Source organism: Lynx rufus, unplaced genomic scaffold (assembly GCF_022079265.1).
Source record: "Lynx rufus isolate CCGP_SWC_20201006 ecotype Redwood Valley unplaced genomic scaffold, mLynRuf1.p SCAF_5, whole genome shotgun sequence".
In the NCBI taxonomy this organism is placed as follows: Eukaryota; Metazoa; Chordata; class Mammalia; order Carnivora; family Felidae; genus Lynx; species Lynx rufus.
In genome coordinates, this window is record NW_025814867.1 from 12,958,059 (window position 1) to 12,970,593 (window position 12,535).

The 12,535-nt window shown below is 37.6% G+C and overlaps 1 protein-coding gene across 5 annotated transcripts in view; it reads right to left on the reverse strand.

Annotated features, from left to right (window-relative positions):
• Positions 1–12,535, reverse strand: part of RBMS3 (RNA binding motif single stranded interacting protein 3) — a 695,735-nt gene that overhangs the window by 39,119 nt on the left and 644,081 nt on the right. For 3 of the 5 annotated variants that reach the window (XM_047100003.1, XM_047100000.1, XM_047099999.1), the window contains 2 exons: positions 12,295–12,405; positions 4,699–4,746 (listed from right to left, as the gene is read on the reverse strand). In XM_047100003.1, the coding sequence (XP_046955959.1) occupies positions 4,699–4,746; positions 12,295–12,405 (159 nt within the window). The remainder of the gene's footprint in view (positions 1–4,698; positions 4,747–12,294; positions 12,406–12,535) is intronic. The other 2 variants (XM_047100002.1, XM_047100001.1) reach the window with 1 other exon arrangement.

Below are 12,535 nucleotides of genomic sequence, written 5' to 3' on the forward strand. Positions count from 1 at the left end.
CACCACAGTGGAAAATCAAACATCCTCACAGATTGGCATCACAAAAATCCATAATCTTTAGCTTCTGATGAACTTACAGCACTGCCCCTCAAACTTTGTATGTGTTGGTAATTGGCTTTCTTACTCCACAGTTTTCCAAATCTCTCTTCTCTTAGATCCTTTCCCATGCCATTTCCCACCTGCTCTCAGAAGATGTCACTTAATACTTCACATCCTAATAGTATTTATCTCATGAAAAGTCATTTGATTTCCTATTCCTACTTTTACGGACTTATAGGCACAAACATCATGCCTTCCTCCTGCCCTCCCACATTCCCACAAGAGATGTCTGCCTTCCTCACTGACCTAGTTCTATCACTCCTGCCTTTTATGAATTACATCTTCAAACTTGAGAATGCTTTCCTGGCTTCTTTCTGTCATGACCAAATATTTCCCACCTGAAAAAATCTTAAAAAATCAGTACATCAATCAATTCCATTCTCCATTTGTTTGGTTTTATCTTCTCTACTCTTTTTCAAAGCCAAATCTGTTAAGTTTCTGGCACTTGCTACATCTACTTCCTTTAAGGATATTCACTATCTCTGCCCTTCCCCTTACCACCACCCCATTAAATTGACTAGTGCTCTCTATGTAACTACATCCAATGACTTCTTTTAAGGACTCATCTTACTGCACAGTCCTCTCTTGAAAAACTTTCAACTTGCTTTGGCTTCGTTTGAAACCTTATAATCTTGGTTTTCCTTCTGTGTCTGTAGTTGTCTTTCCCAATCTTTATTTTAGGCTCCTTTTTTCTGCGGGCTTTGTATTTTCAAGGATCTGCCTACTTCTCTTCATTCTAAGCACATTCTCTGGGTGACATGACTTAATTCCATGGTTAACTTTAAAAATCATCTCTAGCTAAGAGCTGTCTTCTAAGCTCCAGACACACATATCCAAATATTCATTGATTATTTCCATTTGGATGCCTCATAGACCTCTCAAGCTCAACATGTACTACATTGAACTTGGCTTCTTTCCTGCAAAACTTGATCATCCTCTGGTTCAGATCTCAGCAAATGACACCTCAGGCCATTGAGTTGCCAGGAACTTAAGGAACTATCTCAACTCTTGTCTATCCTTCTATTCTGACAGCCAGTCAGTTAATATGTCACAAGTTTGTTAACAATCCATTCTCATTTCCACAGCTTGAGCACATGCTAATTTCATTTCATACTTGGGTTCTTGAGTTCTGATCCCCTTTTCTAGTTTTGGGTCTCTTCAATGCAATCACCACACTGTATCTAGGTGGTCATGTCAGTCTCCAACTTAACACCTTTTAGTGTTTATTGCCATCAGGATACAGCTCAAGTAACCATATCTGTTGATTTTGCTCCCATCTTATTTCTCCAGGCTTGTATTCTCTATTCCCCATCTCTCTTTGTGTCTCTGCCCCAATGGACCATCTCTAGTTCCTTGAATTTGCCCTACCCTGCTAACCATGAGCCTTTGTATATGCTGCCCCCTTGGTCTGAAGCTTTTCTTCTCCAACTTATTTTTTACTTGGATAATCCCCACGTATTCTTATGTCTCCACTTAGAGGTTTCTTCTCCTTTTCCTGAATTCTCTACTGTATGTTGATGTTTCTCTTTGTGCCACCACAATACCTTGTAACAAGAATGATTAATATACTTGTTGCTAATAACATTTGAACACTTATTTTATGCCAGCATCTGTTCTCAGTGGGCTATGTGTCTTAACACCTGTAATGCTCACAATAACCTTATGAGGTAATTGTTGTTATTTCTTCAGATAAGTGATATAAGCTACGGAGAAGTAATTTTCACAAGGTTCTACAACTAGTGACATATGTAGATTTTTAACTCAGGCACCTTATTGAATAATTTACAAACTTAAACATATTTGTCTATACAGAAACAATTTTGACACTGTATTGTAATCATCTGTTTGTACCTAAATTCCTAATTCAACCCTAGGTTCTTAGAAGGAAGCTGTATCCCTAGCCCCCACCACAATGATGGCTACATAGTATGCTCCCGGTAAATATTATTTGAGTAAATAAAAGAACAAGGTGACCTGTGACTCAAAAAGAGTCCTTGCCTAAAATCAGATTTACCCTGACCTAGCCTATTTCATCCCCAAAATGCCAGGTAACTGACTACCAGCAAATCACCCTACACATTTTTGTCTCCAAGACTTTACGTATTCTGTCCTGTTCCCTTTGTGTGCCTTTCCCACTCTTGTTCAACTGCTCAAGTCCTATTTGCCCTTCCCAATCCAGCTCAGAATTCACCTTATTCCTGATCTTCTTTTTAGATTCTAGATTTTGGCTCCTTCATACTTTACACATTGAAACATCACAAGCAATGACAACCACCATAACAGCAATATTAAATTAGACCATGATTTTTTTTTTTTTACCGTTGGTCCATTTTCTAGTCATCTTTGTATCCAAGTGTAGTGTCTAGCACTCAGAAGGTTTTCAATAAGTGTTTGATACTCGGTTGACTAAATGATATTAGGTTGGGTTATGTCTCTGTAGATCACGAAGCAGACGCCTTGAACTCAGATACATTATGGCAGTTGAATCAGCTCTGGCATCTGCCAAAGAACCGATTATTATTTGAATTGTCCAAAATGGGCATATTGGGAGACATGAGAGGAAACTGTTCCAACACCTCTGTTTTATGTGACTGGTTTGGTCAATGGTTGGACAAAGGATACACTATTTTTCAAAAGTGATTCAAGTTATGCCCACCGGATAACTGACAAACTCTTGGAAGGTAAGTCTCTTTTTATTTAGCTGTGGACCAAAGATGCCAAAGATGTCCATGCAAATTGGCAAAATGTCAAACCACCACTCCAAACTTGAAAGGGGAAGTGACTGTAACACTCCCCACTCCCCATGTTATTATTTTCTATTACGTCTATATTAGTCTCTTCCTTCATGCTCTACAGCTGAAATGTCATCATTTTTTTTTATTCTAATGATATCATATTTGGCTTTGCTAACTATTCTGTTATTGTTTTTCTGTTCCTTAGGCACACACAAAATTGCCAGATGAAGTTTCTCCAAGCACTACTTTGATCAAGTTATTTCTCTGCTGAAGAACTTTCAGTGGTACTTGTCTATGGAGTTACGTGGGAGCTCCAAGCAGCCGGGTGTCCTGCCTCAATTGATCTGTGTAAGAGCCTGACCGATGGCTGATACCTAGGAAGCGCTCTTGATGTTTCCTTTTTGTTGTTGTTGTTCATTTAGTTCTTGAAAGTGAAATCAGGACACTTAGTTGAAGGAAGTTCCAATTTGTGTCTTTCACCAAGATGAATATTAGAGAATTATCAAGAGTGGAAGCCACATGTTAAATAAAGACTATGCATTGAACAAAGTATCTTCTCAGGGATCCCATATCCTAAATGAAATAGGCACATTAAGATATGATAGGTAATACACCTTGGGAAAGATAAGTGATATTTTAATTAATGACAATTTGTAGAGATCTTCAAGAGAAGCAAAGTGACTTTACAGCTGAAAGCTAACTCGTTGTTTCTCCATTGGATTTCTAAGATGAGTATTCAGCCATGAGCATAATTAAACAAGTCCACAAGACATGAGAAATGGATTACCCTTCAGATTCTGGGTCAGGCAAACCAGGTGGTCAAGAACACAGTGTTCTCTGCTTGAAAACCACTGTTCGGTTGCCAGACTTCACTGCCCTTTGGGCTCTTTCGTTCTATTTCTGGCCTTCGTCTCTTGCTCTGTCACACCAATGCCCTTCTTGGTTTAGATTTTATGTCCTCATCATCTAACACATCAAAGGATCAAAGAGTTCAAATCTCCTCAGGCTGCCAGTATTTTATTTAGTTAAAAAAAATAAACAAAAATGAAAAATTATGCCCATTTTCTTCTTTGCAAGAAACCAAAATTCAAAATTAAGGCGAAAGCACAGAGGAGGAATCTGTACAGTTCAAAACAAAAAAACCAACCTCTTCATATACATATACCCTCTTACAAACTGCACCGCTGAATTTTATGAAACAATTTAAATATTGCTAATTAAAATCCTCAAGATGCTAACGCATTCTCAAATCAACCTCTGCCACTTTGTTGTACGGATGCAACATTGGCAGATTCTCTTTCAATATCCAAAATACCATTTTTGGAACAAACTGGAACTTTTGATTCATTCAACAAACAATTATATTAAGCACCTACTATGTGTCAGACACTATGCTGGGTGCCGAGCAAGCAAAATGGAATGACTTTCTGATTTCAGCAGAATTCTGGTCTCTAAAGCAGTGCTTCTCAAACTATTTTTTATTAAGCTGTGCCCTCTTTTGATAAACATGAATATCCTTTCCCCACTTCCCAGAAATTGTGACGAACCCTTCTAACAGAATCACTGATACACAGAACATAGACTCTATTTTCTGTGTATTCTTCACAGACCAAATATCTTTGAGCTTTGACTTTTTATTTTAAAGACAACATACTTATTTTCCATATACAAAACTGGATTGGAATAGTAAAGGTACTTTTTTCTGAACCACATAAACTACCCCACTCTCAATCCCAGAGCCAAAATTTAAATTCCCTGTACCCAGCCCTATTGAGAATCACTGCTTTAAAGAGTTTTGGAGAAAACCAGGCAACCTCCATCTCTCCCCTCCAATCAAATCTTAAAGGAATTAGAATTTTCCTACCTGACACAACAGCTGGTGGAGTATCATAATCCTGTCTTGGGACTGAATCTTTGAATGAAAAGAGCATGAGAGAGAATGCAATGAAGTACAAAAGAAAATAAAATAGAATCTTAGCTCTAAAATGTGGAAGTGCCCACTGTATGGCTTATGATTGCCTAAGCCCCCTGCCCTGAAACACTCAACTAGGGACTGTGATCCCTAGTTTATAGTTGATACAATGGTCCCCAGTAGTGTCACATGGTACCTGTTGTTAGGCCCCGTTGTGACCTGCCAGAGCAGTACATGCTATCCTAGAACGCTGTCCGCTTCCTCGGTCTGTCGTCATTTGGGCCCCTCCATTGGGAAATCCATGTGGCATTTTTACCCTCTCTGGTTGACACAGATGTTCTACAAAGGAGCCCATCTGGAAGGGGCCCAGAGCACAATGTGAAACGAAGTTCAGGAGAACAAAGGAACTGAAATTTTAAAAGAGATAAGTGAAAAATTTGTAGACTCCCACACTCTATGGAGACTGATGCACTTTGAGACTAGGGTTTTGTTAGTAATCACTCAGCTCTGGCTCTGATACCAGTGGCTGTTGGACAAGGCCAAGGAGCTTCGTGTGCTGGAATCGTGAGAGCAGAGATAAATAGAAAAGAATCCATTCAACAGATGATTGCCATCTTTTTCCAAGGTGTCATAGCATTGGAAGGGGCAAATAGTAGGGAAAGGTTAACTTAAACTACATCGCATCCATGTCAGACTTGCAGGTTATATGAAGCCAAATACATCTGTGTTTTGAAGATGAAACTTTGGCTTAACACAATTCTTTAAACCAAGGGTCTTAAAAAAGGTAAGTGGGACATGGCTTATGGCCCAAGGCCCCCCTTCTAAAAATGGCCCCAACTCCCCTTAGAGAGGTAAACTGTGTAAAAGGGATCAGGTAGTGCTCATATTCAAATAAACTTCTAAAACATGATTAAATAAAATACATGCTCTTGTGTGACCCTTATTCTATTCACATAACCAGTATTCATTGCATTTTTAAAACCTAAAACCTCAAACTTTATTTTCCTGTCTTTCTCCATTTTATCTCCTTGCCACAAAAGGATGAGATAATCCCCCTTTCAAAAGCAAATGGCATGTGAGAAGATACAATAAAACTTGGACATTGCAAGGCACTTTGGACCAGCAAAATCCAACATGGATCAAAGATTCAAATGCAAATAAACCTTGGGCATGAGTTACTTTGTGTCTCAAAACAGGTATGTGAACGTGAGTTGATCATAATAATCTCCAAATCTGGAGTAAGCAGAATCATATCGAAAGGGCCTTCAAATATTTTATTCATAGTGGTAGTATTTCCTAACACCTTTAAAACAACTGTAATCACACATTATTACTACGAACTAAAAAAAGTTGATTTAAAGACCATGTCACTAGTCATTTCCCAAGAATATATTTTTAACATTTAAAAATCATAAAAGTAAATCATGCTCATTGTTGAATACTTGGAGAATGTAGAAAAGTAAAATGATTAAAATAGAAATGATCTCTAATCCCATTATCCAGAAACAGCCACACTTATTTTGTATTTCTTACAGCCTTATTTCATAAATATTTTGTTCATAGTTGATACTCCACACGTGAAAATTTACATCCTGCTCTTGGACTTAAGATTATAAATAATCCTTTTCCCATCTTAAACTCCTATAACTTCATGCTGCCTCACATTCTGGTTCATGGATGGATTATGATTTATTTAATCATTCTACTTCTTAGACATTATAAAGAACACTGGGCCAGATATTTCTTAGGTCTAAAGGCTTTTCTGTTATTTTAGAGTATTTCCATAGAATACCTTCTCAAAACTGTAACTGTGTGGTGAGTCGGCAGAGCTGTTTTGAGGTGTCTTGACTGTCCACTTTGCTGTTCAACAGACACTTTTACAAATTTAGATTTCTATCATCACGCCATCAGTGATTGAGAATGTTCATTTCCTCACACCTTCATCAGCAATATGTTTTATCTTGGTAACATCATTTAACGGGTTATGTGTATGGGTCCATTTGAATATTTGATTAACTCACTGTGTCTTTAATTACTATTTTTTCATATGCTTTTTGGCATCCTGTTTCTTCCTTCATTACCCTATTCATGTTATTTGGCATTTTATCTATTGGGGCTTTTGTATTCTGTTGCTAATGTATTTGAATTCAGAATCCATTGTTTATAAATAGTAAAAGCTTAATATTTGCAAATAAACTTTCACAGTATTTGACCTTCACTGAATGCGTATTTATTGTTTCTAAGACTACCATTAGAGTGCATCTATCATATGCTAAGACTAAAACAAAATTTTAAAACCACTTGCTTTTATCTGTATTTTCTTTCTTGTATCTGACCATTTTTTAATTAATCGATACTTTCCCGGCAAGTATACTCACTACCACTTATGAATTTATAATACTATTTCCTAATTCTGAGCCCACCTGATAGCGTGTGTTGCTTTTTATCACTGTCAGCCTTAATACTCCTGTTCATAGCTAGTACTTAAAGAAAGACAATCTCTAAGCAAAATTAATAATTCAGGATTTTCACCTGAGACCATTAGAATTTGACAGCAGTAAGAATGAAATGGTGTGACTGAAAAATGTAGAGAACTATGGTGAATAATGGACTACGATTAGGAGATTATCTTTGTGAGTGGCTATGGTGACACCATGGGAAACCAGTGACCTCACAAATCACCAGTGGTTTGGAGAGCACAAACACAACTGCAGATAAGGAGCCTGCAGAACAAAAACTTTTTATTTCTCTGAATAGATTCTGGTGACATTGGAAGCCACTGGTGACCACCAACTGAACAAACGAAAAGGAGATAAGAAACTTGTAAAACAAGACTGTCATGCAATTTGGAGGTTCTCATAACACAGTAAAATCCCCGGTGGTTTCTGCGAAAGCTCACAATAGACTGATAAGAAGTTATGGATAACAGTGCTTTGGTTCTATAGAGGGAATCCTGTGACAAAAAATAAACAAAAGCAGAAAAGCTAGAGAATTCTTCAAGGTCATCAGAGCCTTGGATAAAAGTTATACTGCTTGCATACAATTCGTTTCTTTAAAGGCCTGCAGATTCTGTCTAGCTTAAAAATGGGTAGAGAGCCATTTGAGGTGGCAAATGGTAGAGATAAGTTAAATAAACTACATGGTATCCATTTTAAAATTGGGGGTGATGGGGGAGTCAAATATATCTAATTTTATGAAGGTAAAAAAAGAGGCTTTGGCTTAATATACTTCTTTACCTCAGGGATCTCAGAGAGAAAAGTGGAACATGACCTATGGCCTAAGGCTCCCATTCTAGAAATGGAAATTTCTAATCTAGCTCCAATTTCCATCAACCCTGATCCCTGCCTACTTTGGATTATTCACTGGATCTCTCTCTGCTTCTGCCACCGAGGTTCCTATCTTTATCTTGAGTTGTTACTGCTCACACCTCGTTTTGCAGAGTTTCAGTGAGCTCAGAACATCTGAAAGACCCTGAAAAGTTACAGGTAGGACAGAAACATTGGTCAGATAATCTTAGATTGCTTGTGGCAACATGGTAGAAAATGGATTGGAGCAAACTAGGGAGGTAGAGACTCCACAAATGTGGGGGAGCGGATGTATTTGACAAACGTCTATGGGACAGAATTGGTGGATCTTTAAACGTTGTAAACGGTGGTGAGGGAAAAGGAAAGAACCTAGACTGAGTCCTAAGTGCAGCGTTTGACTGCCTGGGTCATGGGATTAGTTTGAGAAGGAATAAGGAGCAGAAACCCATAAAAGGAAGAGGGTCAGTGCAAAGGAAGTTCAGGGAAACTCATGAAATTAGTTTGGGTTGTACCGACTTTGAGATGTCAGAAGGAGATTTACATGGAGATATTTAGCAAGTTGTTGGTTAAATGATTTTGAAAGTCTAAGATGAGGTTAGCATTGAGGACTCAGATTTAGGGATTTTCAGCATAGAAGGCAGAGTTCAAAACCAAGAAAGTGGATGAGCTTGCTTAAGGAAATCATGTTTGAATGAGAAGTTAAAAATGAAACCCTGGCTCAGCATCTTGTGAAAGAAAAGAAGAAGCAATGGCCAGAGACGTCAGAGAGAATGAGGAAAACAGTGGGCAGAAGTCACAAACTAAGAGGACTTAGGACGAACTGTTCTGATATTCAAATATAGGGAGATTTTCTGTTAAAATGCAAATACTTAGCTTAATCTTAAAAAACTGGAAGGTGAGGCCACCTTCGGTCCTTATGTCCATGTAGCAATAACTGTCTAGAGTTGAGCAGGGGCTGCCCTTTTAGACAAGGCATCTGTGTCCCAGGCTGCCAAGGTACCCCCTCTCCCTACGACTGACTCCTCTAATACTCAGGCAGAGATGATGTTATCATTGCATGAAAATATCTCTAATTTAAAATATACTCTTCAATATAATGTGTATTTACATTGCATGACTATGGCTGTGACAAGAATAAGTATAGACCAAATTTGATTATATATTTCTAGGGTTTCTTGCTTGAACTTAGTCAACTTTATTGATTCATGTGACCTAGTTGGTTTCTCTGGACTTTGGGGTTTACAACCCTGAAAGAGTTAGAAGCTAAGGAATAGAAACTCGAAAGAACTAAGTGGTGCCAAATGAAATAGAGGAGGCCAGAGAGTTGTTCTATGGCCTTGGAGGTGTTCTACCCCCTTCTGGTGACTTGGACTAAATTCCCACGTTATGAAGCCACCGGAGATAGTGGGGTAAAGGCAGCTCATTTGATAAGCATCTAGTGGGTATCACACTGTATTAGGTATATTACATATATCATCCCACTTAATGCTCACAACACCACTGCGATGTAAATACTATTTTCCCCCTTGACAAAAGAGGAAATAAAAGTTCAGAGAGGTTAAGAAACCTAACATGCATAGCTAATAAGGGGCAGAGCCAGGCTGTGAACTCAAGTTTACCTCCAATGCCCACTGTTCTTTCCGTAACACCAGCCTACCTTCCGAGCAGTAGACAAAACAATTGAAAAGATGCAGTAAGGTGGAGAAATTTGACTAAAAGAACCAATTAAAAAAAAAAAAAGAATCAATTTCAATTGCATAATATCCACTACAAATGCCAATCAAAAATTCAGATGAAAGGAATCTACGACAGCATATCCAAGTATAAGACTGATAGTTTGAGAAAAGAGTATAACAGTATTCTGGACACTAAACATCAACAGAATAGTAATGTTTTCTCTCTGCTTTTCCAGAGCCTTATGGAATTTTAACCCTTGACAAAATATCTGTTTACACAAAGTTTATGATGTACCTAAGCATGATTTAGTATAAACGTGAAGGGGGAAAAGAACAAAATAAAAAACAAAACTAGAAGAAATGTAGTGTTCAAAATAAGCCACTGCTTAAAACTTCTGCTCTCGAAGAAAGGGAGGGAGTATATATTATTATTAAGTAATTTGGCTATTACTAGCTGGGCAAAAATTATGATCTCATATGAATGTGTTCTTGTTGAAAATACTCAAATACGAATCATACTTAATATATGTTATTGAATCAGCAACTATTGTAATTCTGAATCTAGTCTACATATTTTACCTTATTTTTCAATTCTCTAAAGGATTCAGTCATATTCTCAATTAACGTAGCTCTTATATTTTTTCTAGTTGGCAAATTTGAACTTCAGCAACTCAGCTGGTTTTGCTTTTAATTCAAATGAGTAGGGTTTATACAGTGTTTGTGTACTTTGTGTTATAATTCACTCTTTTACCAGACCCTAGACTGTCGTTCAGTATAGTAAGAGTGCATTACTTCACTTGTTCAGAATTTATGCTTTCAAGGAGAGGAAGGCTGATATGAAGGGAAGTCAACAGGGCGGACATGATAAACTTCAGTTTCTCCCAATAAACTTGGAAATTGCTTTGTTAGTAAATGAGCCAAGTGACTACAAATAACACTTACACCTTACTAAAAAATATCTCCCTGATGAAAATTAGCTGTACGACAATGTAGAGTTAAATGTAGTCTCAGACATGACATTTGAAAGCCTAGGTCAGAGACCTGAGAAATTATTTGATCCAACGACTGCCTTCAGACAGGTAAGGTATCATCAACTGCTTTTTAGAAGTTCAGCAGCTGAAGTCTTCAAGATAGGTACTTTGTTTACGCTAATAAAACTGAATGTCTTTATTGAAACAATGTGACTCTTTCCTTTAGGTATATGGACTTTCTTCCTATTTAGAGCAAATTTTTGTGGGCTCAGTGGACATGTCAGAAACTTCTTACATTCCAAAAAGCCTATGAGTCAACACATCTATGTGACAAGGAAGCCATTGCTTTAAGGTACCATTTCCCAAATATGGCCAGTGTACATAGATATTTGGAGATGAGGCCAGCATAACTGAGAAGAATCACAGAAGTGGTGACTAGAAGACATGGACTTAAAGTCACTGAGGCACATAGTCAAAGAGCCCCCGTATATCACTATGCTCAGTACTTTAGCCAGATGGAGAGGGAAATTGAGACTGGAAGAGATTATTTCCCCAAAGACAGAGTGAAAGAACAGTGCTCAATCAAGGTTTGAATTCAGTACTCCCAAATCCTGGTCCAGTGCTCTTTCTATAATAATTAAGCTGCCTCAATGACAAAAAAAAAAAAAAAAAGATTAAAAAAATTTCTACATCTTTAAAAAATGAAAAAATTATCTGCACTAACGTTTGTAAAAAATAAACCAATAGTGTCACATGAGAGATTGACTTTGATGTTTTCCATTATTATCTAAAACGATATTTAACCAAATTGTAGTATTCCAGGTTGTATTAGACATTTTCCCTCTTCGCCATTTGGGGAGTTGCCTTTGAACAGATTTTTAAAAATCAAATAAAATTTTGTTTATTATTTCAAATGCCTGGTTGATATAAATCAAGGCTGTAATAAGCATTTTTTAATATACTTTAGTTCCCTAAGGAAAATAATGGGTAGTCAAAAATATCCCAACCTATTAAAAAAGATCAAGAACATTAGAATCCCGTCCTTTTTTTCAACATCATGTATGTCTACATATTCAAAACAAAGATGAAAAGAACTGGATCGTGTCAGGTTCTCAATTACTTTTCATTGATTTAAACACTGAAAGTAAATTAACAAGCTCTATGTATTAGTCATAGTCAAGGTTGGCCCCTGACTTATGAATGACCGGGGAATGATACATTAGCTGAAGTGGTAAGCATCTGGGAAAAGAAAACCAGGCTCAAGTGTATTATGTTACAAGTTCTAGATTTGCAGGTGCATTACACAGAGACACCTTTCCACAGACAGACATTATGCCTGGTACACTGTGTCATATGAACAAGAAGTAACTCAAATTTCAATGCAACACAGTGGAAACTTCAGCCTTGTCAACATGAATAAATGTGTCCCTACGCTGAATACGCATGCACCAGGCAGCTTATTCATAATGGAACCTGAAATGTGTGTTAGTCAACGGCACGGAGCCAGTGTTACCGATAATGCCAGTAACAACAGACAGCATTGCGTCTTATTGAAGAAGTCCAAGAAAACAAAACAAAACCAACTCTTCCACTCACCGTTCCTGTTGTGCCCAATGAAAGATGATTCATCTGTTGTGTCAGGGGGCCCATCATGTTTGCTGCCTGCATTGACATAGGATGGTCCATTGTCGGCGTAATCACAGCACCCTACAAGCACACACAATGTCCATCTGAAAACAGGTTCCACAAGGAAGGAAACTTAAAAAAAAAATGAACACAGCGAACTGTCTCAACATCAAATGCGCTTGCTTTTTAATGAAAAGGCTAAGCTCAAGCA